The 26,253-nt window shown below is 39.9% G+C and overlaps 1 protein-coding gene across 3 annotated transcripts; it reads right to left on the bottom strand.

Moving 5' to 3' along the window:
• USP46 (ubiquitin specific peptidase 46) lies at positions 1-22,736 on the bottom strand (the record flags this gene model as incomplete). 3 transcript variants are annotated; one of them, XM_079535112.1, is made up of 9 exons in its annotated part: positions 1-102; positions 1,089-1,167; positions 2,020-2,217; positions 2,503-2,586; positions 5,609-5,685; positions 9,523-9,752; positions 11,435-11,648; positions 12,091-12,171; positions 22,701-22,736. In XM_079535112.1, 9 exons carry the CDS (start codon positions 22,734-22,736, stop codon positions 1-3), a joined length of 1,101 nt encoding a protein of 366 aa, XP_079391238.1. The 3 variants fall into 3 exon arrangements, with proteins under 3 accessions (XP_079391238.1, XP_079391239.1, XP_079391237.1); XM_079535113.1 differs by having other exon boundaries at positions 11,435-11,612; XM_079535111.1 differs by lacking the exon at positions 22,701-22,736 and adding an exon at positions 21,706-21,786.
• Between the last annotated feature and the right edge of the window lie 3,517 nt (positions 22,737-26,253).

Raw genomic sequence — 26,253 nt, 5'->3', positions numbered from 1 at the left:
TCACTCTCTTGACTGGTAGAATAAAATATAACCAGACTCCGAATTTTTTGATATATCAGAGGTCAGTCCATAAAATTCTTCAATAGCTTGAGCATCTATTTTCTGTAAAATAAATAGAATCATTTAACGTACTCCTAAGTAAAAGAAATGCCAAGCATAGATTAGAAGGCTATATAAAAACAGAGGACAAATTCGTTTAAGTGCTTCAGAGCAGCAGTTAGCAAATTCCCTTTGCAGTTCAAGCAGTGAAATGTTAATTAATGTTCAGGTGCTAAACCCTACTGATCACTGTCATTGAAATCAAAAGGAATGTTTGCCTTGGAGAGCCTAAAGGAATTAGGCTTTTTCAAATGACACAGTGTTTGGAATGCAGTAGTAAACAAAAAGCACAAATGTGACCTCGTCTTTCCGAAAAGCAACAGAAACTCTCTTCAATAGGTGCTTCATTCACAATGGTCCTGAAGTCCTATTTTACTCCAATGAATCTAAACCTGGGGAACTAGACTCAAGACCGCTGTTATGCCAGGTTCCACAGTGACATAAAGGGTTTGCTTGGGAACAAATTGCGCTATGTTTAGACAATCTGTAATAGCTGTGGACCACATGCCTCACTAATTTTCATCCAGACCATCCCAGACAATCCCAGACTGACCACAAAATTCAGATGCACTTGTAACCTCCTAGTTGTTCAAGAAGTAAAACTCCAAACAACCCTAACCTTACCCAGTCCAATTTTGCCAAGTGATACTGTGAAAGATTGCAAAATAGTTCCTGTATGTTTTAAGTTTTAATGAATTAACTTGATCTTATTATGTATAAAAAACATTCCAAATTAAACACTCTGAATCTGATATTAAAAATGTTTGATGTTGCTTTACAATAAAACGACTGTCTTTTACATTGACAGGGTAAGAACTATGCCATTAATCATTCTGTTTGCAATCTAACTTTCTAACAGAGCCGAGCAAAATGCCACGTTGCAAGCAAGCTGTGGCTTTGCAGACTAGTACCCAGATCTGGATCAGAACTTTAATTCCAAACAAAGAAGAGAGCACAAATGTTGTGCTCATGGGCTTCAGCATACTGACCTCTACAATGTCATCATCAAACAAGAGCCAAAATCCATGACTTTTCACAATAGTAATATAATGCCCACGATTTGGTCCACTGAAAAAGAAAATGAAGAAAAATCTCAAAACCCAATGTAACACTAGAAAGTACTATAAGGTCCATTTTGATAAGTAGCTTGTCTATATAAGAGCAGGTGAAATTATAGTTACATGCTAAGAAGAATACAGTAAACCCATCTCTAGCAGTACAGTATATACGTTCTATTTTTTTCTGCCCCGTTGCAATGACCTAGTCAACTAAATTTGTAATGTATTGTTTTGATTTGTGTTATGACCATCTGCAAATTGATCTATACAGTACTTAACAATTTCCTCATATCTGGCATCAACTACGGCAAATATTTTTAAAACAACATGAAGTAATTTTAAGGGGAAATGTTTTGAAAATACGAGCCATGAATAGTAACTTATGTATGGTTTTTGAGATTAAGGGAGAACAAGACATTTCTCCAACCCCAAAGGTTTATCTGTTTGTTTCATGTCTAACGACGCTTCACTTCTGAGAAGCTTTAATAAAGCTATCATTTTCATTGTCCTGACAGGAACTGGCTGACCTGCTGCAGAGTCTACCTGCTAACAGCCCATGGCCCTCACAGAGTCCTGTCTCCAAGTTCTCCAAGTGATGAGGAAAGAGACAGCTTTCTTCTTCCTTTCGCATGATTTCAATCTGTTGACTTTTGGATGCCTGAAGTGCTATTTTTCAAAGAGGTACAGATTACTATGAGGAAAGGTGGCTAAGAGCTTCTGGCCAAGATAAACACAAGCTGGAGCAGCAGTACAGCTTATGTCCCCTCTTCCACTCTCCCTCTATTTTGTCAGGCATGCCTCACCCTTGACAAATGCCTGGAACCTGTAACAGTTTGAGATGATCGACGTGAGGAAGTCTTACCTTCCACAGTGAACAACAACAGCTACTAAGTCATACATCCGGTCTAAGTTGACAGCATCGCCAGACGTGTTGAAGAGACGTAATTCCAGGGGAAATACAACACGATAAGACAGCTTAGTATACCTGTGCAATTGCTCCATGTACTTGAATCTCTTGAGATGTAAGGCAAGAATCATTGGCAACTTTTTAACTCGCATCCTGTGACACCATAAGAATGCACATGGTAAAGACCTGTCCAGTTCAAAGCCACTCTTTCCTTAATGATTAAATGTTTGCATTAGAAAAGGATCTTGTAAGTAACAATAGTATACTAGCAGTAGCTTCTACACTAACAAGTACAATAGCTTTGAATCTGTCTGCAAGTTCTCTGGGCCACACAGAGCATGTATATGGGGTGCAAATTCTACAAGCACAAGAAATGTTAAAGAGAAGGTTTGTCAAGTCCAGGAGTAACATATTGAAACCACCCTGCTCTTCACTTACCTTTTCTGTGCCTCTTGTTTACTGCAGCAGGTTTCACAGTAGTATTTCTGCTCACTACATAATGTCTCTGTGTTACTGAAGTCTCTGTAAGTAAATACAATTATCAGTTCTTCAAAGTTCTTAATGCTTTTGACCCAGTGCCACGCTTGGACTGTGGAACTGGAATCCTAAAAAGACACATGGGATGAAAGCTTATTACTGCTGAAATCCAGTTTTCTAAAACACCTGAAGAAACTGTACTGGAATTTGCAAGGGACTTACAGTATCTGGCTGTAGTGACAGCTTTGTATTAGGTGCTGAGACCCTCTGTGCAATACAGGGAATCACAGAATGGTCTGGGTTGGAAGGGACCTCAAGGATCATGAATCTCCAACCCCCATGCCACAGGCAGGGCCAGCAACCTCCCCATTTAATACTAGGCTGATCAGGCCCCATCCAACCTGGCCTTCGTAGGGGAGGGAAGGACTCAGCTATTTCTAAATGGGACCTATATCCTCATCTCTTACATGTCAAGAGGCTGCCAAGATATCAGTGTAGATGCTTAACCCATCCAGTGCCTTTTAAAATTATTTATAGAATGGAATATCTTCAAGCACACTTCTTTCATCCCCAGGTAATTCACATTTTATAGTGTTCTCCTGTAAGCTACACTTGAATCATCTAATGCAGAAAAATAAATTGAACTCAGTCTTCTGCATCCCCTAACCTCTGAGCATCTATCCAGAAGTTATGTGGTTATATCTTCACGATGTCTAAAAAGGAAAGTGTCATCTGAGCTTTTGAAGAGAGGCAGAGGAAGAGTTGGCTTGATTGTGCTGTGCAGTTAGCCGAAAAGATTTGTCAGAAATCACAATGTTGATAAGTTTTGGAACAGAACTTTAGGTGTCTAAAAATCTTAACAGGAAAAAAAAAAACAACCAATAATTTGTTTTGTCAGCTCTAGCATTACATTGCAACTAGGCAGGTGTTTTGAGAACCTTAAGGCATAAGCACCTATCTTTCACTTTAGACACAGTGGGTTTTTTGTGACTGTGCTTTAAATAGATGTATTCTATCATTCCAATACCCTGGGTTGGAAGGAACATTGGGCATAGACATCTCTTGCTAAATCAGGTTGCCCAAAGCCCCATCCAACATAGCCTTGAGCACTTCCAGGGACGTGGCATCCATGGCACACAGCTACTTCTGTGGGCAAACTGCGTCACTGTATCACCATCCTTAAAGATAGTACTTTTTTTTCAATATCTAATCTAAAACAAACTACTCTCTTATCTGTCCTCTACCTTCCGCCTAAAAGGCTGTTACCATGTTCTACTAAAGCAGTTGAGGCACAGTCACGGAACCTAGAGGCACTGCTTGTTTACTGACTCAGCACATTAATTTCTTTGTCTGTACCAAGAACAAAACAAGTAGCCTACACACAAGTAATAACTATTTCCTTGGGGGAAGAGATGTATGGAGGAAAATTAGATGGTTTTCTTGTCCTTCAAAAGTGCAATTTCTGTTTCATCTATCAAGAATTCTCAGCACGGCACTCCTAAAACATGTTTCACACTTAAAAACAAGAACTACAGGCTTGAGAAACCTTTCTCTACAGCAGCAGAATGAGTTGCAAGACCTTTCTAACTCCCTCCTGTTCCATTAATGGGCCAATCTGCATCTGTTTATATGGTATTTTAACAGGAAAAAGGAATTTACTTTCTCTCTCAAAACATGGTAATTCATCACTGACCCTCTACAGTCAATTTCTAGAAACTCTGCAGATTCTATACAACAGTGCAGAAGATGCTTTCTACTGTTTATATGAGTAAATAGTACAAATTTCCTATTTTAATAGATGACAGAATTCTTAGTGGAACAAAACAGAACAAAAAGCATAGGCAGATTAGTTAGAAATTGGGATCAAAAAGCTTTGCAGATCCTAGAGGAAATAAAAATAACAGAAATGTACTATATTATTGCTAAACTTTTACTGCTTCAGGTCCAGCTGTCTGCTTTGTGGAGTTAAGGCTATGCCAAAGACTTACATTCTTCAGATTTCTTACAGAGACAGGATATTTTCAATCTGAAAAACTACAAAAATAACTGAAAAGAACATTCATCTATATGGGGAAGAAATTCATTTTACTGAAACGTTGTATTGCACTGATTTTCTTTTATGTACCTTTTCAATGCAGTACTAATTTAAGCTGTAAAGATGCAGCAACTACCTTTGCAGTAGCCATTTCTTAGGACAGTTGTGTCCACATAGAAATCACTGCCATCTGACTCAGGGAGTGGTCCATGCCTTGTACGCTTTCTCTTTCTGTAACTCCATAGTTGATGTGAGATATCAGGTAACACTTCCTAGGCATTCCAGAACAACTGTTAATTAGTTTCAGCAGTTGTTCAACATTGCCAGTGATTTTGGAGCTTGAATGAGTAATTTGGCCAATTGATAATCATTACTTTAGAGCAGTAATATTCTGTCTTAAACCTAGGTACCTGTCTATTGCATCGATGCCAAAACTCCATACATTTTATATCTCTCAGATTAACCATTCATGCAAATCTGAAAATTACGTAGATCTCCGAAGGATTTGTTTAATAATTAGGCATGAAATAAGAGCGGAAATGACTTAAAAACTTCTCATTATAATTTGATAAGATGTGTAGTAAGAAACTTACATGGCACAACAGAAGACTTCTGAAATCTTTTGCCCTCTAAGGACTCTAGTGCTCTACAAAGCACACACATGACTTTTAATATGCACATAAATCCTAATCAACAAAGCACTTGACTAAAAGCTTAAAGATAAGCACACACAAATCTCTTTGAAACCAATTATTATTCTACAGCAATTCTTCAAGATGACAGTGCAATCAATTTTTCCCCAAGAGAGAAATTGTTTTTTCTCTTTCATACACGTACATTGAAAACAAGAGAAAAACAAAATCCATTAGTGTGTATTTTGTCACTAGAGGAAGAACCCAGTTTATAGTAATTTTCTGCTTAGGAAAAGCTCAAAACACAATCCTATTCCATTTCTCTTTTTTGCATCTAGTAGATTTGGAAAATATAACAAAATCAGATAGAAACATTCATCAAAGGGATGCATTCATTTACCTTAGACAGTGTGTAATTGATGTGTTCTGCTCCACATCAACAGAAAGGTCAAGAAAATCTTCATCTTTACTACTAACCTGTAGCAAAAAATGTACACGTAAAGCAGATTTAGTAAAACATCATGCATCAAAATGCTGTATGTATCTATGGGCAAATGCTATAAGATGGAACAATTTCTCAAAATAAATTACACAAAGTATTTATTTCAATTGGTTTTTCTTTGTTGTTGTTTTTCGCTTGTTTTTTTCCTAGATCAGCATGACCATATTCGTTCTGCCAATTAAGCAACCAGGCCAACCCAGTTTCCAACTTCTGTCTACTCCAATTATCCAAACCCACTGACCACAGACTGATGACTGCACTTTGCTATCCACTAAACAGGGAGCATCATCCTGTACATTAGGCTCTGGTTGGTGTAGTACATATGTTCTATTGTTACAAAATACAGCCCAGCTCCTTATTACACTGGATTTTTATCTGTGTATAAATTGTGTAATCTCAGTTTACGCCCTACATGATTATTTCCACTATTAAGGATACAGTGAAAATAATTTCCATGCAGGCATTCATTGAGAAATGTCATATTCAAATGCTTTATATTTTTTCTCCAGTGAAAATTTAAAAGCTTGGCTTTGTGTCTCTTGTTGGCACACCTACATTTCCCCATGGAATACTACTGTTGATGAATAATTTTAACAAGACTGAGAGGTTGGAGGAAAAAATGGCAAAGTGGCAATATTTTGTAAAATCACTGTGATTTCACCAATGTGTTGTTTTTTTTTTAGGTGGAAGAAGATGAGAAAAAGTCTGATATAAATACTTTTTTCTAAAAAATAGTCTTTCAAACATTTTCAGAGTGATAGATCCTGGCTTTGCTTGCAAATGACTTTTCACCTAAAATGTTTAATCTTGAAGGAGATTGAATTATATATGTATAAATATATTTATCTTCTACAACAGATAATTATTGTACTTCAGCTGAGCCAAAACGTTTTTCTCCAGAATTCTTTTCATGGAAAATCATGGAATTTCAATATTTCTTTGCAGACCGGAAATATGATTTTTAAATGCCACTCATGTATCCTATAGGTCATCTCATTAATGGTCCTTCATCTTTTGTATCAGCTTTGAGATTCAAAATAAGGAAATTTTTCAATATATATATATCAATATATCATATATCAATGATATATCATTTATATATATATATATCATATAAATATATATCATATCAATATATAATATATCAATATTCATAATAGGTGTAGTTTAGCAACTCCCTGAGGTAGTTGGGAACTCTGAGCTCAAGCTTCTCCAAAATTCAAAGATGTTCTAAACTTTGGTCACATTTGGAAACTCTCTACAATAAACATTAATGAGGACTCTCTCAGGAATGGTAGACAAACAGATCTGTAAAAGGTGACCCCATTTTGAGTCATCTCAGATCATAAAGAACAACACATCTTACTCAGCATCTTAATAAATGTTTTTGTAAATTAAATGAAAATTAGGACAGGGTAACCAATTAAATCCCAAAATCTAGTGATTTTCTGCTCATCCATTAACTAGTTTTTAAGGCCTTGAATACCTAGAAAAACCAACGTGGTTGTTTTTCAGATGAGATTAACTAAGACTGTAGCACAATTACTACAAATGAATTTAGTTATATTTGTAACAACCAATTCTGATTGTAAATGTTGCACAAACACTCCATATCTTGCTTTCTGTGAATGCATTTCTTTAGAATAACTTAATCTGACAGGATTGCAAAATTCAAATCCAGAACTTCAGCAAGGGGTTCCATCTGCTGTTCTGACTCCAGACACTCATGCTCAAATTTCTATGCTCAAACTCATGCAGGTCTGTGGGTCTGGAAATTACGTACTGCTCTGAGCTCATCTTCATATTATATCATCCTATAAACATGGTGAATGCAATCCAAATCAACCTTGAACCCAGAGGAACACCTTTAGCAGGATGAATTTTCATATTACCAAGGATGTACAGAGGCATAAAGTACATTTAAATAAAATGAACAGCAGTTCTTCAAGCAAAAATCCTCTCTGAGATATGATTCTATCCAAAGAGCACAAGAAACCACAAAACTGGCAGCAATCAACTGCAGTGTAAACACATGTATAGAATTCAAAAATAGAGCAACAAAACCTCAGAGAACATTGTGTCTCTGCTGCTGGAAGTAGAGTTCTGTCAGGCACACAGCATATCAAGAGGGAGGTTAAATACTTGGAAAAGTCTTTGGCAAATAGAGCATTTCATCTGAATATCACTAAGCAGTTAGGAATCCTGATATTGACTTCAGCACATAACATATTACTCAAATGGGGAGATGAGTCCAATCAAGCTAGAATAATACAATTATAACTAGAGGTCACTGGAAACACAGATTCAGACTGCCCTCTTTGTGAGAATAACTACTGGAATCTGCACGATTCCTCACGCACGATACATTCACATTTTAGCAAAGTGTTACCTTTTAATCCACTTTATTTTCCAAAGATTTCGAGGTACAGTAATAAAAGAAAAAACATAAACAACTGTAGAATTATACTGTACAGAGCACCATATTTCTGCATTCACAGGAAGCTGCAGTGCCTTTCTACAGCAGCAGCACATAGTGCTGTTTTTTTCCGTACAGCTTGATCACTTTGAATTACATACTGGGTGTTGTGCAGTTTTGCTCTTACTCGGGGACACATCCTGACTTCATTACAATTTGACTGAGCAAACTTAGGATGGTAGGCCTATGTTAGGCTTCTTTAAACAGGCCACAACTGTTTAAAGAAACTTGTCTGTCAAAAAGAATCCTATCCTTCCACTTTTTTATCTTGCTATTACTATGTGAGCTGTCATAATTGAAATATACCAAAGAATTAATTTTCAATTTCTACCTCTCGCATTTTCTCTTTAACAGTCTTGTTCCAGATTCGGTCCACCCCATTTCTCAAGTTGATTGTCACTTTATCACTCTGCCCTGTCCCTGAACACGAGCTCCCAAGAAGTCTTTTACTTGGAGTAGTGTTATCATTAAAGAATATCAGAATATGTTCTTCTAGACTTTTATCTCACCTAAATTCAGCTGCCTAGAGTTAGACCTGTGAGTAATCCAAAGCTGTGTTTTCTATAGACAAGTTCCAAAGTAGCAGTATTGGTTTGAGTTGGAAACATCATTCTTAGGAGAGATCAGTTTGTTGGCCCAATTCACAACACTGCTGCACAAACAATTGCAACAACTCAGTGCAAGGACTGGAATGAGAACAAGCTGTACTGTGTAGATGGAATACCTGATACTGCTCAGACTTCCATCTCACAGAACAACCTGGAGACAGATGGAGAGAGATTTGTGAAGAAGGTCCTTTGCAAACTCTATCAGCTATAGAAAGTGCTGAGAAAACTAGTTCATCCTTGACACAAAGCAAAAGTTAGGTAAGATTTGCAAACTATGCTGTGCTTTACTGACACTTCCACCATTCTTTTAAGAATATTTCAGAAGACAAAAGAACACGTATGGTTTGTTAATAACAAATCCTTTGTCAGTCACATTCTTCGACATAAATTAATGCAAATCCATCTTATCTTTCCTCTGGTTCTTGGAATAACAATGGAAATACCTTCTCCTGAAATTACAGTAATAGAGAAGGATACTGATTAACTTAGCAAGGGTTCTAAGTGTAGAGGTACATGCTATGACAGCCAGACTTGGCAAAGACTAGCCAAGAAGCACCTAGAAAAATAAATTTTTAGAAAAGAATATACTCACTTCAAGAAGTAAAGTCTACAGGAATATCCACAATTCTCAGATGTCTGAAAAGATTCATATGTTTATACATATAAAATGTATCTATCTATTAAAGGGCAACAACCAAAAAAAAAAAAAGATCTATCCCAATGCTTACGGTTTCACAGTTCAAACATCTAGTTTCGTTAGTCAGTGTTCCCTGAAAAATCTCATGCACCCAGGTGAGTTCTTGCTTATTGTTCTCTTCAGCTTCGTTCATGTTGCCATTTTTCAATTTCCCATTTTGCTTTTCCTGTTTCTTCTCCTCCTGTAAAATGTCGGCGATTGTATTCAGCAAGTAATTCAAAAACTCATGTGCATCCTGCTGCATGTAGTTGTCAAATAGATCTGTGAAGAAGAGAGTCAAGATTTCTAAAGCTGAGTATATCTTTTATTTCAAGAAATCAAACTAAAGTCATTGTTTTCCAAAGACATGTATTGGTCCTTGCTCAGCAAACTACTTAAAATCATGCCAAAGAAAAGTACACTGGCTTTCAGAGAAGCTACCTTGAGGGAAGACTTCAACTCACATAACTTTAGCGTGTCTAAAAGAGTAGGGTTGTATTTGGAATTAGCTGTGTAGACTTCTACTACAGTCAGTGAAGAAAGCAAGAGGGTGGTCCTCAGTGCAACCAACTATCTGTGCCCACTGTACAAGAAAACTGGTGACTACAGAAGTAACTTACATTAATTGCTTACACCCATTGCTTAACATCAGACTGATTCCCACCCATACATTCCACATCACTGAGTTTGGACAGTACAAACCTTGGCTGGGGAAAACGAAGATGCTGGATGCAAACATAATAATAATAATAATAATAATAATAATAATAATAATAATAATAGCAACATCATCTAACAAAGCTTATTTTTCACACACAAGTCCGATGAGCACAGACTTCTCTTTCATATAAAATGCCTTCCGGAGCAGAGACTACCTCAGTGGTGATGAAAAACAGGCTTCTTCCCTAGGGAAGGCTTAACTTACCCAAAACATTAAAGAAAAATAATTTGCGTTCCCAAGAAATGTGTGATTTTATCCCTCTGCTCCTGGAAAAAGGCCCACATGGATTTCCTCAAAAATATTGTACAGTCAATAGCTTTGCAGCAGCAAGCCTGAACACAGAAGCACATTAATATATTCCAAATCTGTCCCTAATTTGAAAAAGTTGAAAACATAAGACCAGGTCCCAAAAGGTGATCCCAGCAGTGTAGGGGCATTTATCACTAAGATGACTTGGAGCTGACTTTGTCACTGTTTACAATGCCTGCTTTGCAATGGACAGTCTGCCCATTTACATGCTGTCACCAGGAGGCAATTTCTCCCAGGTGTTAACTCACAATTCCTTCTTCTCTTCATTCAAAGCTCCCTTGTTTCCAAGTACAACACCCACACTGATACGAATCCAGGCTGAAAAGGAGCTGTATGGCAGGCTTCCTTATTTCAAGACATTCCCCCCATCCCTTGGGAAGAAACACTAAAAGACCAGGCATATGCTGTTGCCAGTGTGGTGCTCAAAAAGGGCCTGATGCTTCTCCATGTCAGACTGCACCCACTGCTCCTAAGAACAGCAGCAGTGGTTGACGTGCAGTCCACTGAACAACTCCAAAACACAGTTTCCTGCCCTCCAAGGTATTTTGGTCTTGTAATGCCTGTAGCCCTAATAGGCCACATTGCTTCAGTACTGCCAGCTGCCCACAGCATTTCTCTCTGCCATGCTACATTAAAAGTAAGAAAAAACCTGAGGCAGAATGCCACCTTCTCCCCAGCTCTAACTCACTGCTCAGTGTGGTCTGTCATACCATGCACTGAATCATCACCTCTGAGAACTCAGGAAATCTGGCATAGCAATTTCAAGCATAGGACTGCATAACAGATACTATAATATTAGTATCTAAAACCAAAAAATGCTAAAAGTCATTTACAGACTTAACCTAACATCTGACTAATATGACCACATTGCTCAATGTTTAGATTTCCCTAATCAGCTTACAGATATCTAAGAGAATTCCAGTTTCATACTTACCATTCTCTTTTCGCAACCTTGATATGAACTTCTTTGGCGGAATAACTCCAACTTTCTTCTTCTGAGTAGCAATACTGTGAAAAAGATCTGCCAGGCAAGTCAAGAGATTTTCCTTCTTTTTCTGTTGGGCCTTGTATGATAAAACATTTTCCCGAAATGGACGGCAAAAGTACAGTGCCTGCAGCACGGAGTTACAGTAGCAGGTGTTCCCAAACTGCCATGTAAAAGCAAAAACAATCTTACTCTCTGCATATCACAAGAAACTACTCAACATCTGTCTTCTGTGACACAGCCATTTTGCCAGGCAGCTGCTGTAGGAATATATTTATATAACTTTTATACAACTCCATCACTTTCTACAAAAATTAAAGAGACTGTCCCTCATATTTTATAGGTAAAATTGACTTTATCAATTTAAGCTCTAACCACTGGAAACGTCCATAGAACACTAAACTGTTTTCTCTGGGGAGTATGAAGTTATCTTCAAAACATTTTAAACAATTTTGCAGCCCATTCTGCCTAAAACTGGAACATGCACAGCACTTTTTAAAAACAAGGCAATCGTGCCTTAGAGCAGCATTGGGATGAAAAAAATAAGTAAAACTCATAAAAACCATAGTTCTATATAGGATTTGTCCTTTGAAAATGGTACTTACATTGACCAATCCAAAGTAGTGCTCATTGATGGGAAACTGCTCTGGGCCAATGTCTTTTTCCAGAGCAGAGGCATTGGTGCCCTAAGGAAAGAGGGAAGAATTAATGTAAACTATTAAAATTCTAAAATAAAGTAATGGACATTAAGATAGAAATGCACTTTTTCCTTTCAGTTACAATTAGCCAAGCTAACTCTGCTCTTCTAATGGCCAAGCACAACAGTCACCCGAGCCAACACAAATATTTGCAGTTGTAGGTAGTGGAGCTAGCCTGACCTGGGTGCTCTGATGATGGCTGACTTGAAGTGAACAGGTCACAACAACAGTGGTTCTCCCCCCACATGCCTCTCCCTTATTTCATACTTCATACTTAAGCAGCTGGATCCCATTATGCTCTTGTTTCATAAAGATACTTGACCTCTAGATGTTGAGCAGGTTTTCTAAGCATTACTGAAACTCTTCTGCATCCCTTCTAATTTGTCAGAGGCCTTTAACAAAACCTGAGATCCAGAACAGCACCTTGTTCTAATAAGAGCAGCACAGAAGTTAAAAGTAAGCATAATACATGTGGTACTTTGTTCTAATGTTGAAAGGTGCATAAGTCCAAGCACTGCCTTGCTTCTTGGTCAGTGCCTCAAATTATGTTCAGCTGTGTCTTCATTTCAACAGTAAAGTTGCTTTCACAGCTATTGGTTTGTAAAGTACACTCACTACTTCTTTGTGCATTACCTGTAGCTTGACTGTATGAAAATGCTTATTTTTAACAAGCTTAGATCACTGAGCTAACAGGCCTCATTGCTGCCAATGCTGTCACTCCTTGCTACTGTGTAAACGTACAGATCAGTCTGGAGAGGAGGAAGCTGAGGGGAGACATCATTGCTCTCTTCCAGTACCTGCAAGGTGCTTACAGTGAGAGCAGGGTTGGTCTCTTCTCACTGGTGACAGTTGACAGGACAAGGGGAAATGGCCTAAAGTTGCACCAAGGTAAGTTTAGGTTGGATATCAGGAAAAACTTATTTACAGAAAGAGTTGTTAAGCACTGGAATTGGCTCCCCAGGGAGGTGGTTGAGTTACCATCCCCAGATGTGTTCAAAAACCATTTGGATGTACTGCTCAGGGACATAATTTAGCAAAGAGTTGTTAGAGTTAGGGTAGTATGGTTGGACTTTATGATCTTTAAGGTCTTTTTCAACCTGAGCAATTTTACGATCTCCAAAGGACATCAGTAAAAATGCTGTACTTGGAGAAGTATTCTCTATGTACATTTATTCAAGATCTATTGGTTAGCCAGTTCTCAATCTGTCTGATAATTGTTTTACTGACATCAGAGAGTCATTTTCTTACTGAATTTAATCTGCAGTAAGTAGTATTAATACACTAAGCCTTTGTAGTTTCTGTCACATAAGAATGGCACAGTTGGCTGACTTTCATTACAACATATAAACTGCCACCACAAAGATGCTAACATGTAAAACTTCATTATCCTTTTGCTCTTTACCAGCTGCCTCCCATACTCATATTTGTGTTTTGTTTGCTTTTTTTTTTTTTTTTTCCTGAGATTGACATCAGGTTGCATTTACACAAGTCCATGCCGACTCTATTCAAATAGAGTAAAAAAAAAAAAAAAAAAATTTACACACAGCGTTTCTTCCTAGTGCTCTGAAATGACCTGTGTTCCTGAGGTTTGTTCAATAATGGCTTGGAGAGCTCATCAGTTAAAATTTTTAAATTTAGTGTTAATCAGATTCAGTAATTCTGGTTTTTCTTCTCAACATCCGACTTTTATTTCCTTCCTCCACCTAATATCAACATTGCTTACTCTATTAGATTATTTTTTCATGTCAGTCCATCAAAAGAAGATGATTTTACTCAACGGAAATGGTGTGAAACCCGGCACTGGTGCTCTTTAACAACCTATAAGCCTTGAAAGTAAAGAAGCCCCTTCAAGTTGGCAGCTTCCAGAAAAGGTCCAAAGCTTCTGTGTTTCATAAACCCTTACCAAATCTCTTTCCAGTCTCTTCCTTTCTCTTACAAGCACAGAGATTATTTCTTAGACCAGATGTAGAGGATTTCGCTTTGAGACTAGGTAATTCATTTCCACAAGGCTCCATGAAAAGATTAAGAAATATGTTGTATGCCCTTGGAGGGCTCTACTAAGCCTCAGTGAGAAACTCAGAGAAGAAAGGATCAGTACAAAGCCATTGCTGGCTGCGTTTCAACTGATATGACAGTGTGATAATTACGTAAGTTCTATATGAGGATCAGGTTTTTTTGCTTGGAGAGGCAGCCTTGCCAAAAATGCTACCTTCAGCAAAGCATCTGAGTTCCCATGAGGGAGGAAAATGATAGGCAGTTGCCTATCTGATACTAACAGCAAAGCAAACAGCTGCTGGTTTAATCAACGCCTTGGCTTATAGAAGACAATTCAAATACAGAAGATCAATGCAACTTCTGAAGAAAACCATCCTCATACAGACTTCACAGCACAGCATTCAAACCAATGCATAGGTTTTCTTCAATTATACATTCAGCATTCAAATTAAGTTCTCTAAATTAAGACTGAAATTGGATGTGGGTTGGTTTTGTTTTTGTTTTTTCATTTCTGCAGGAAGATTTTTCCATGCTGGAAAAAATTCTCCCTCTAGATTTGCAGGAAATAATGCCTCTCACAAGTGACCTCCCACTCTTTTACAGAACGTGCGTTAGTGTATACATGTACATATAGTGTATATGTTAGCAGAATATAAATGCTTGGCTAACTAATTGCTCCTCTGTTACCTCTTTTTCCCCAGGCCCAGGTTTCTTACTTCAGAGGATGCCAGATGGTTCTGAAAAATCTTTTTCAACATTTAAATTATCTTGAACACACTGAGAGAAACAGCAAGACCTAGGATTTGCCAAATAATTATCACCGAAAAACAAACAAATCCATGATGCACACTACCTTATCTTCATGCAAAATCTATACACTGCTATAGAGTTTCCAACAGCTCATCATAGATCTGTTCAATGAGTGTTACACGTTTGACATACAAAAGCTCTTCAAAAGCGATTGATATGACACAAGGAATGGTTGGAAATATTCTAACCCAAATAAACCACAAACTGTACATCCAAACCAGGCTAAAGCTAGAAAAAGTCTTATTAGCGATGTGTTAAATGTGTGTGTGTGTGTTGTTCACCTATAGCAGTGTTCAACCGTGACTACTTACATTGGGTTTTAAGCATGATTATCCTTGTCCCCAGGCACAGAAATCACTTTGGTCACTTTTACAAGTGAACAATTGCTCAAACACTAAAGGGTGGGTATCAAATGGATGTGACCAGGCTCTTCTGCTGTTGCTCAGTGACTGGACAATAGGCAGTGGGCACAAAGTGGAACACAGAAAGTTCCATGAGAACATGAGGAAAATATTTACTTTTACAGGAACAGATTGCCCAGAATGGTTATCCTTCTAATGAATACTCCTCTAATGGAGTATCCTTCTCTGAAGATATTCAAAACCCACCTGAATGCTTTTCTGTGTGACCTGCTACAGGGGGTTGGACTGGATGATCTCCAGAGCTCCCTTCCAACCCCTGTGACTCTGTGATAATATTTTCAAAAGTTTAATTTGTACCTATCATCATATGAAAGTTTTTTAAGTAAAATAAAAACAAACAAACAAAACCTCCTGTTCCTTTGGACTTAAGAATAAATACAAAAGAACAGTGTAGGGAAAAGAAAACAAAAAGAAAACAACGAAAAAACCCACATTGCATTGGATCATTAAGTCATACAAAGCAAAATAACCGAATAAAATTGTTCAATGGAGGATGAGAAATGAAACAGTGCCAAAATGAAAGATGCTGCTAACACAATACAGCAAATCAAACTTAATTTTGCATTCTGATAGAGCTATAAATACGTCACTAAATTTCTAGGAATACATATGTGCTTAATTTAAAGAAAAGGGGTGCAGTAAAGAAATTGGAAACTTTCTTAAGTCAATTGTGGAAAACCTACTGCATAGCTATTTTCTCAATGAGCAGAAACACAATATGAATTACCATCAAACTAGAAAACGCAAAGTAAGAAACAATAAATATTTTGTTCACAAGAAAATCTAAGCAAAAGAAGACAAAAGTTGAATAGCGAAAACAGATATTTAACAAATACATAAAGAAAAATAGATCAACAAAAGATGGCAAAGAAGGGCTTCAGATCACATACACAGCTGCAAACTAGATATTCTTTTAGTATTCGAATGAAGTGAAAAGCTATGTGCTAGAAATAGTGTTGTTTCCGGGAGGAAGAAACTGAAAACTTAAACAAAGGGTGATGCTGAAACTGGTAGAAGAGAAATTGGAACAAAATAGATAAAGCTTTAGGGCCAGGCAGCCTGAGTTTCACAGTTTTGGAAGGCATAGTGTATGGAATGGGAGGGAAAAGAAAGGTAAAAAAGATGTAGAAGCCCCCTGACCAGCAAATGGCTGTGACAAAAAACCGGAAAGAGAGCAAGTAATGGTAAAGAAAATCCAAACTTGTTTTCCAGAAGCAACACCAATAGAGTAAGAGAAGAGTGAGGGAGATCATACTGGGCAGTATTTACACAACGGTCCTCAACAGATATATCACGTACACTCACCATAGGACCTTGACTTCCCTTGGGGTCAACCTTGACTTCCAAAGAGAAATTGGAATACCTGAACACACCTCCTTCAAAATTCACATATATGAAATGTCTAAACTGAAACATTTTTGTAATTTCTAAAGTAACAAAAAAATGTTTAATTCAGCCAGATTAGCATCTTTTTTTCCGGCAAATAAATGTTTTATTGTTCCACCAGAACAGCTATTTTAAGTTCTTGTTGCCAAGAGATAAAAGAGGAAAGACAAGGTGCCATGAAAAACAGAGGGGATCATAGTAAATAGCAAGAGGATACTGACAGACCTAAAAGTGAGTATGTGATCATACTTTTTGGAAGAAGGATGATTTAAAATAATAATTTCACATATTTTCCTTAGAGTTTTCTGACCACAACGACAAATTATACAAGCTTCAGATGCCTGACTCTCTTTTTTTTTTTTCCCCACTGGATGCACTGAACTGTCTCCAAACATGGATGTACACATTATATACACCATCAATAGCTTCAGCTCTTTCATTGCATTGTTACCAAGAAACAGGAAAAAAAAAAGCCTTGAAGCCTAAAATCCTGAATCACTTGGCTATTCTGTCCAAGATTTTTAAGGTACTCTGCCTTATATGCCCTAAAGGACAAATATGGGATGCAAGGTTCTAGTGAAGACCTACAAGTTCCATATTTAAATATTTAAATCCAAAAGTAATTTTGTTTTTACATATTGACCTTCAAAGTTTCCATAATTAGGCAACATTTACCAAACTGCAGTTCAGTATTCTTTTACAAATCCATCTCCATTCTTAGTTTATTTGTTCTTGGAATAGTGGCACTTGGTCTTTTTCCTGGCACAAATAGCAGTATTTTTTTTCCCTCTCCCATTTACTCTTCAGAACAAATAAACCCAGTATGGCCTCACAAATGAGAAAGAAACTGAGGTTTGTTCACAGCCTGTAATTTCCTCAACAGCACTTTTGTGTGGGCCATAGTGATGACACTCATCTTGTCTCAGTGCGCCTTTAAGGTAAGGCTTCTTCTAGACTTCATCACAGCTGCCCCAGCTGGAGTACTCTTTGTTAACATGGAGGACAGAAGATTAAATATCTTCATTAAATCTCATTATAACATGAATTACAAAGGCTGCAGATATACTGGAGGACAGGCTTAGAATTCAAAATGATTTTTTGACCCATTAGAGAAATGCTCTGAAAATGGTTGAAATTCATCTAAGGCAAGTACAAGATTTTGTACAGGAAGACATGAATCACCTGCATATATGCAGAATGAGAGAGAGCTAAGCTAATTGTTCCTGAAAACAAACAAACAGCCCTGTCTAGAGACTCTAGTGTATTATTCAGATGAATAAATTTATGATGCTGCACTTTTTAAAAAAGACAACACAAAGAAATTCTTACAGACAGAGGTCTAAAAAGTTCTTAAAATGACTTTCCAGTTTAATTTGTCACCAGGAAGACTTCACACAGGACCTTGTGGCCAGGTTTGGGTGCCAGGCTTCAAGAAATACAAACACAGCCGGAGAGAGTCCAAAGGAAGGAAATAAAAACAAAAAACCCTAGAGGAAAATGACTTGTAAAAAGGGCTGAATGGGGTCATGTATAAGATAGAAAAGACTGAGGCAGCACATGAGAATACTTTAAAGCATATAACATTTATTACGGAAGGGAATCAGTCTGTTCTTGGTCTCAAGAGTAGACAGGATGAGAAGTGGGAAGCTCAAATTATGGTAAATTCAGATAAGACATTAGGGAGTGTTCTAGCCATAAGGACACTGAATCATTGGGATGGATTGCCTAGAGATGTGAAATAGTCACTGTCACCACAAGTCTTCAGGTTAGACAGACATAGGTCAGAAACAATACAGGTTTATCACATGAAATTTCAATGAACGGTCAGGGATGTTGTGTTTTCATGGCAGTTCAGAGGGCACATATTATTAAGTGATCAATAGTGAAATCAAATGAAATAATCAGAGCAATATCCAGAATTCAAGCTGGCTTGAAAACATCAGCACAGCACCCTTCTCTGTAACGTCTAAGCATGTCCAAGAGAAGGTTTATAACAGAGCTCTGTTATAGCAGACACAAGGCTCTCCAGAAGTACTTATACACTGTGGAGTTGGGTGTACACAAATGTACAGAAGTGTATTTAGCAAACAGCCAACCAAGGACAGATTCACGAGGCAGAGGAGATTTTGCTGACTGCTTCTCTAATTGGCCATAGTTTACAATCCATAGACTGGTGTCTTTTCAAGCCCACCAGAATCTCACTTCCCAAGTGTTGCTTACCTGCCACACATACTTCATCAGATCCCAGAGTTGCTTTTTAATCCACCTTTTCCACAATTCAGACTCACTCAGCCTTACTGAACTGTAACTAAGAGGTTCCTTTTCTAAAGTATTTAGCATGACCACTGCTTTGCTCTTAATTCAGCAACTAGAAGCCAATGACTATATGCAACAAAAATAAAATATTACATGGTAAAACATGAATTGTTATGAATTGTCCTAGTGTGCTTATAATTTTCTAAAAAACTGGGAAGTATTTGATGACCACTTTTGTCATAAAAGCAGTATGCACGCAAGGCAGTCGCTGTCACTATATTAGGACATTTCCCACCATCGTATATCCTCTAATACTACAAGTATCTTTCCTGGAATTCTGATGAAAAGAACACTTTCTGTTTGTCATTCTAGTGCCCGTTTGCCAGCCATACTCTCAAGTTTTTCTTTACTTCATAAAGATGCTACGGTAATTAGACTTCACATTCCCTATATTTGTCATCTTTCTTTTCTGATTTCCTGTAGGTCATGCTGAAACGCCACGCTCTCCTAAAATTGTATTGCTTGAACTGCCTATATTAATACTTTTAGATGTAGCAGTTTATTTTTCTTTATCAAACCACAGCATTTTTAAAAAGAATACCTATATAACATTTACTGAGAGCAACTGTGAGGTATTCTAAAAGATATTTTGTGTCAGAAGCCATCCGAGTGTGTTCAAAACGTACTGCTCATCAATTTGGCAGGGCATGCTGAAGTGCAGATCAGATTATTTGAAATACTCTTATGAAATTATGAAAGGGGAAACTAATATCTCTTTTCAGCGGAACTCTAAAAGGTATTTAGGAAAACATGGCCCACAGATCTTGCTAGCCATCTTTGCAAAAATATGTCAATACATTCTGAAATGGTTAGATGCTGTTTGCTGCATATAACAGTAATATTGCCCAGGCCACAGCTGCTGCATGAACTCAAGGCTGCATCAAAATCTCATAAACACAGAAATATACTGCAGGGGTTTTCAGTGAGCAGCAATCTTGAAATGACAGCATGCCTCTTTGCCTTTGAACCAGCATTCTGTATTGAGTTGTCTGGAATGTCTCACAAAAATGATACCAATGAGGATTACAACATACCATAGTCTAAAAACATACCTCTAGTTCATGTCTAGAAACTACAAGGCTGACATGGCACAGAGTGTTGATATTCCTTCTAAGAGTTTCCTCAACTTATCTCATGCTTCTTCACTTCTACCGCATCTGCCCGACCCAAAAGCTGGTAATTGCCCATTGCAGACCTCCTGATGTGGCCAGCCAGTATACAGACCTCGTAGATGACTTTCCAGCATCTGCAAGGCAGTAAGAGGAGCTTTTTGGGAGCTGGATTTCCATCTCATCGAGTGGCCACTGTGCCCACACAGGATTGTCACCAATTCCTTCAGGTAGAGGGGCATTCATCACCCTCTAGCCTCAGCAAAAGACTTGGCTTTGTTAACCAAGTCAGTGAATAACTAATGCTATTGTAATTATAACTAGGGGGAGGCAAACTGGGAAAAGACAACAAAGTAATTTTTAAGTTATGCACTGCAATATGTGCTACAAATACGTATGTCAAGTGGAAGGGGTAAACCTGTTTTTCTCACTGTGTTCCTACTGTGTTTCCCTCAGCATATGGGAGTTAATCCAGCAAATCTACAGTACTGAATCTCCTTTGCAAGCAAGTTAAAAACTGTCCCTGGCTTGCTTTGCTTCACTATACTTGTTTTGCCTATTTCTTAGCCACAGACTGTGAGTGGCTCAGTTCTTCAAGCACCGCGTTATACTGAAGGAACAAGATTGGGTAATATAGGTCTTTGATAGATATCTACACATGCCTTCTGTCAATCTAGAACAGCAAAAATAGTTTATACAAACAAAAAGTTTGCTTATGTAACTCTAACCTTCCTAAGTCCCATTCTTACGGAGAGAGGTCCCAGCTCCTCTTACAGTTCACCACTTTATCTGGGCAGGATCATCTTCAGAGGAGCCATAATGGAGTGTTACTGGTACTTTCAATAGTTTATGTTTAGCTTAAAGACCCAGATTCCTGAAACCCAGCTTTTATATCCTAAAATAAATTAATAATCCTATGGGTTACACACAGAAGAATGAATATGACCAGTGTAACACAATGTATCTAAAAACTACATACATATAACCTAAGGAACACACAGCTTTCAAGCATCATTACTGTCAAACCAACTTCACCCTCTGTCTTAGCACTGATACGAGTCAGAATTGTCTTGAACTATGAGCTCTTGTGTGAGACTTTAATTCTTCCATTTCTGACATGCCACTTTCACAAGATCTAATGGCAGCAGCTGAGCAGCACATTTTTAGAATAAACCCAGCAGCTTTGCTCTGTCTATGCAGGTTTTGGGAAAAGCAGACTGCAAGCACATGCCTGAAGCACACGAGAGAAATCATGGAGCTCCTAGAACTTTAAGCCAATGCTAAAGCCTTACAACCATCTTACAGCCTCCAGCTCCCCTTCATGCAGTGCTTGTTGCAGTATCCCTGACCCACAGGACTGGAAGGTATTAAGAGCAGTGGAAAGTTGCCATTGCCACAGAAGGGAGCAGCTCACAGCCCGCGCTCCCTCCCCAGCTTTGCTGACCCACGGGAGCCGGATCTCTGGGCTGTGCCTGCTGCCTTACCCCGGAGGCAGGCTCCGTTCTCCAGGGCAGCTGAATGGTATGTGTGGCATTGCCAGCACAAGGCATGCTGGGACACCACATGGAGGGAAGCTGGCAACTGTGTGGAGCTGCTCTTGAAGAACCTGGAAATAAGGGGGAAAAATACAGACTAAACCAACAAAATGTGCAGCAATTGGCTTCTCTTCTGTTTGCGCTGGTGTACTTAGCACTTGCTTGTGTCTTTGGCAGGTGTACCACTTTCTCAGTTCATTAATAAACCTTAAACTGATGTACTTTAAGCTCTCCCCCACCAAGAAGTTTAAGAAATCCAAACCGATCCAGATGCTCTGAGTCAGTAGAGTCAGGACTGCAAACAGACCTGGGCACAGTGAAGAAATGGTCTTTTCAACTATTCCTGGGATGGGAATGGCAAAGCAAAAATATTAATATTTTCTTATTTCTTCCTGATTACACAGCGGGAGTTAGAGAAAGCCAAGTGTTAAAAGAGTAAGCAGCAGTCATCTCTGGGTGGCACCCAGCAGGAGAAAAACCCTGACAGCAGCTACAGCTGAGACTTCCTAAAGCAGCCCCCAGCCTCGGGACTAAAGCCTCTTACACCAGAACACTGCGTTCTGTGCATTTCCCGGGGGCTGCTGGCCGCATGAGCCCGCAGGGTGCTTGTCTGGAGGGATTTAGCGGGCTCACTGAGCGGGTATGCATTCAGAGCCGAACTCCGGGGTTCCTCAGCAGCGTTCTTAGGGCAGGAAGAGGAAGAACGAAAAGAAGGAAGGACAGGCGGCTACGGCTCCTTCTTCAATGTGCGTTTGCCGGCACCAGCCCCGCTCCCGTCAGTGCCTCCGCTTTCCCCCCCCCCGGGACGGTCCGCCGGGCCTCGACCGCTCCCCGGCGCAGCCTGCTCGGCTTCCCGCCGCCCCCCCCTCCCCGCCCTCGAGCAGCCCCCTCCGCCGGCCCCAGCAGGCCTGCCGTACCGCACCGCCCCGCCCGCGGGCACTCACCATATTACAGATGGAGGCGATGTTTCTGACAGTCATTAGTCTAAAGGTTGCAGCGATCCCACACCGCCATCTTTACGAGGTGAAAACGGCCCCGCTCATGGTGGGAAGAGGGCAGGAAGGCAGAGGGGGCGGCGGCGGCTCCGGCTCAGGGCTGGGATGAGCTGGAGGAAGGCCTGCCCGCGCCCCGCGGCGCAGCGGGGAGGAAGGAGCTCACCGCCCTCCTTCCTCCTCCTCCCGCGAGCGAGTGACCGGCAGTTTTAGCGGCGTGGCTGGAGCAGCCGCATCTCAGCTCCTCCCGCCCCTGCCTCCCGCACGGGCCGCAGGGTCCTGGGCTCCCGCCGGAGCGCTCAGCTGCGCCTCTGCGCCAGCCGGCTCCGCGCTAATCCCTGCCTTCCTCCTCCTTCTCCTCCTCCTCCTCCTCCTCCTCCTCCCGCTCCTCCTCGCCCGACAGCCGCAGCTCCATCGCGGCGTGGCGCGGCACGCTCTGACCCGAGCTGGCCGGGCAGTGAGAGGCACTCGGCACCGTCGCAGCCAACGCGCCGCGGGGGGGTGGGGGGGACGGGGGACGGGGTGCCCTGCGGCAGCAGTGCGGGGTGCGCTGCCCGGACAGCTCCGCGATGCCCCTGGGGGGGCCGCCGAACTCGGGCTAAAGGGCATGAGAAATGTCATTTGCGGGCAGGAGGGACGACGAGGAGGAGAGCAGGCAGGCGGAGCGACGCGGCGTGTGACAGTGACAGCATCAATGTGCTTTGGGATGTGTTCTCTGCACCCAGCTTGAAGGACTCATGAATCCAGGCGTTTTACAAATCATTTCACAGCACGCAGGAGTGTAATTTACTACCTACCCTACGTGCTTTGCAGTCACTGCCGCTCGTGTGGACATTTACTTTTACAACAGCTGTGCAGGGACCATGTCTGTGTTACGATGTATCATAGTGCTCAGTCACAGATTTACAGCACGTGGCATTTACACAACACCGCTGATGCAGTAAGCTCCGTTCATTTTTAGACACTACAATAAATGAAGGCCCATGCCATCCTCCAGGGCGTGAGGGCATTAAAAGCTATGGGCACCTTAAATTTGCACTTGTGGTGAAGCACAAGGATGTTATCTTGTGGCCGTGTGGAAAATCTCATGGAGAAGCATGGATGGAGTTCACCTAGGATCACCTCTCCTCTGAGGAAAGGTTGAGGGAACTGGGCTTATTTAGCTTGGAGAAGAAAAGGCTCCAGGGAGACCTCACTGTGGCTTTCCAGTACTTGAAGGGAGTGTATAAACAGGAGGGGGAATGGCTGTTTACATGGGTGGATAGTGAGAGGACAAGGGGGAATGATTTTAAACTGAGACAGGGGAGGTATAGGTTAGATATTAGGAGGAAGTTTTTCACACAGAGGGTGGTGATGCACTGGAACAGGTTACCCAAGGAGGTTGTGGAACGAGGAGGCACTGGAACAGGTTGCCCCCATCCCTGAAGGCATTCAAGGCCAGGCTGGATGTGGCTCTGGGCAGCCTGGTTTGGTGGTTGGTGATCCTGCACATAGCAGGGGGGTTGAAATCCAGTGATCATTGCGGTCCTTTTCAACCCAGCCCATTCTATGATTCTAGGATATGGCTTCAGCATCCCTTTCCTTAGCTGTTCCCATCAGGCACTTAAAGTCCCTGTGTTGTTCTTTCCCTACATGTAAGGGATTCTTAAGAGAGAAAGCTGGTAACATTTTGGTGCTTACTTGGAAACATGGCAGCTCATGTTCGGCTACACTTTCCAGTTCACACTGCTATAATGTAATAATTTCAGTCTGCAGAGCCTGGCTCCATGGGTATTATTTATGGGAAATATTCTGAAATTTTCTGAGAGTTTGGGTTTGAAGAGAAGGTCTTTGATTATTATTAAAAAATCTGGGGGTGGCAGCAGCATCTGAAAGATGCATCCCACCCTGTGAAGGCTGCTAAGATAGCTGGCTGCCATCCAGCTCCTGGTGGATAAGTGCCCACTTTACAAAAACGGCACCAAAACTAGCATTACTTGGCATTCTGTTGGCTGTTTCAGCAAAGAAACTCTAAATAGAGCTGTCACAGAGGCAGAACTCTCTTTCCTCAATAACTGGAATTAATTGTATCAAATCACCGTGGACATGTTTGAAATACAGTATGGAGGAAGCTGTACTTCCAGCATCCCTCATGGAGACTTTTGGATGTTACAGACTGAAGTCAGCAAAGCCACTAAACTGCCTCACAGACTCACAAATCACTGTGTAAAAGAATCATCAAATAAAATACTAAGAAGAAAAAAATCATCTTCGGTGTAATTTTATTAAGTCAACCATCTTGCACTATATGTCAATTTGACTCACTTCAAGTATTAATTTGCACAACCCCTAGGGTCTGGATTAAAAGTAATATTACAGATCTTGTTGAATTAACCAAAGGAAAAGGGAGCTCAGCCCAGGTGTTATTTCATGACTGGCCACCCCCAGCTGCAGTCATGAAGCAATTGAGGCCTGAGTCCATCGCCAGTGCATTTCAAAGTAGCCCACAGAGATTGAATGTACTGTACCGTAGCTGTTTTTTAAGCCCAAATCCCTTTAATTCAGAAGACCACCTCAATTCTCTTTGCTACACAGTATTTATTTTGATTTACTGTAGGGTGTCATGCTCTCTCTCAGTGAAAATCAATGAAGCAAATAAACCATTTTATAAATGGTTTATAAATAAGGCAACAAAGTAATTTACATATATGGTAACAGCAGGGTCACAAAACCTAAAGAAATACAAGGTAGATATTCAGAATGCCCCAATCCCCGGGACATCCCAAGGGTAAGAGGTATTTCCATACCTCTGCTTTCTAGCTGATCCCCATTCCCTGATTTCCAGAGTAAGGTTCCAGGCAGTTTCTATTTGTTACATGTTGGTGCTGCCAAATAAATTGCTACTAGATAAGCTCTTTGTCATTGTTAAAAGAATTGGACATTGTGGAAGATATGCTTATTTTGAAATATGGACATACAGACACACACATGTATACACATACTGCTCTACAAAGCATTTAGTACCTTTTGTTTAAGGGTTGAATAAGGAATGTGCTAGTTTGATGATCATTTAGCACTGACTTATTTGCTCTTAAGCCACAGATCAGGCCAGACAAAAAGAAACTTTCCCTCTTTAAATGGGTTGGTGAGTGCTATGGTTTTCCTTCGGGGTTGTTGTTTTCAGAACTAGAAAGTTCATTTCTGTAGCTTTTTGAAGATAAAAAAAACTGCTAAGAAAAGCAACAAAATTTAGCTGCAAACACTATAGGATCTGTATAAATAAAGAACAGTGAGCAATTGTTCCCACTCCAAAGCATTGCCCTATCTCTTCATAACAAACAAGTAACCCAGTGTTATTTCTGAGTGCTAAACAAAGAGAAGGAAAACAAGGGGCTATTTATAACCTGAGAGCACTTACATAATTTCTGTTGAAAGGTCAAAAAATGTCTCCTGCATTTACTTTTAGAGCGGTCTTTCTCCTCCTGCATTCACTTTCAGGTCAGTCTTTTTTTCATCTGGTTATACA

Source organism: Tetrao urogallus (assembly GCF_951394365.1).
Source record: "Tetrao urogallus genome assembly, chromosome: 4".
In the NCBI taxonomy this organism is placed as follows: Eukaryota; Metazoa; Chordata; class Aves; order Galliformes; family Phasianidae; genus Tetrao; species Tetrao urogallus.
This window is presented reverse-complemented; position numbering and strand designations above follow the sequence as displayed.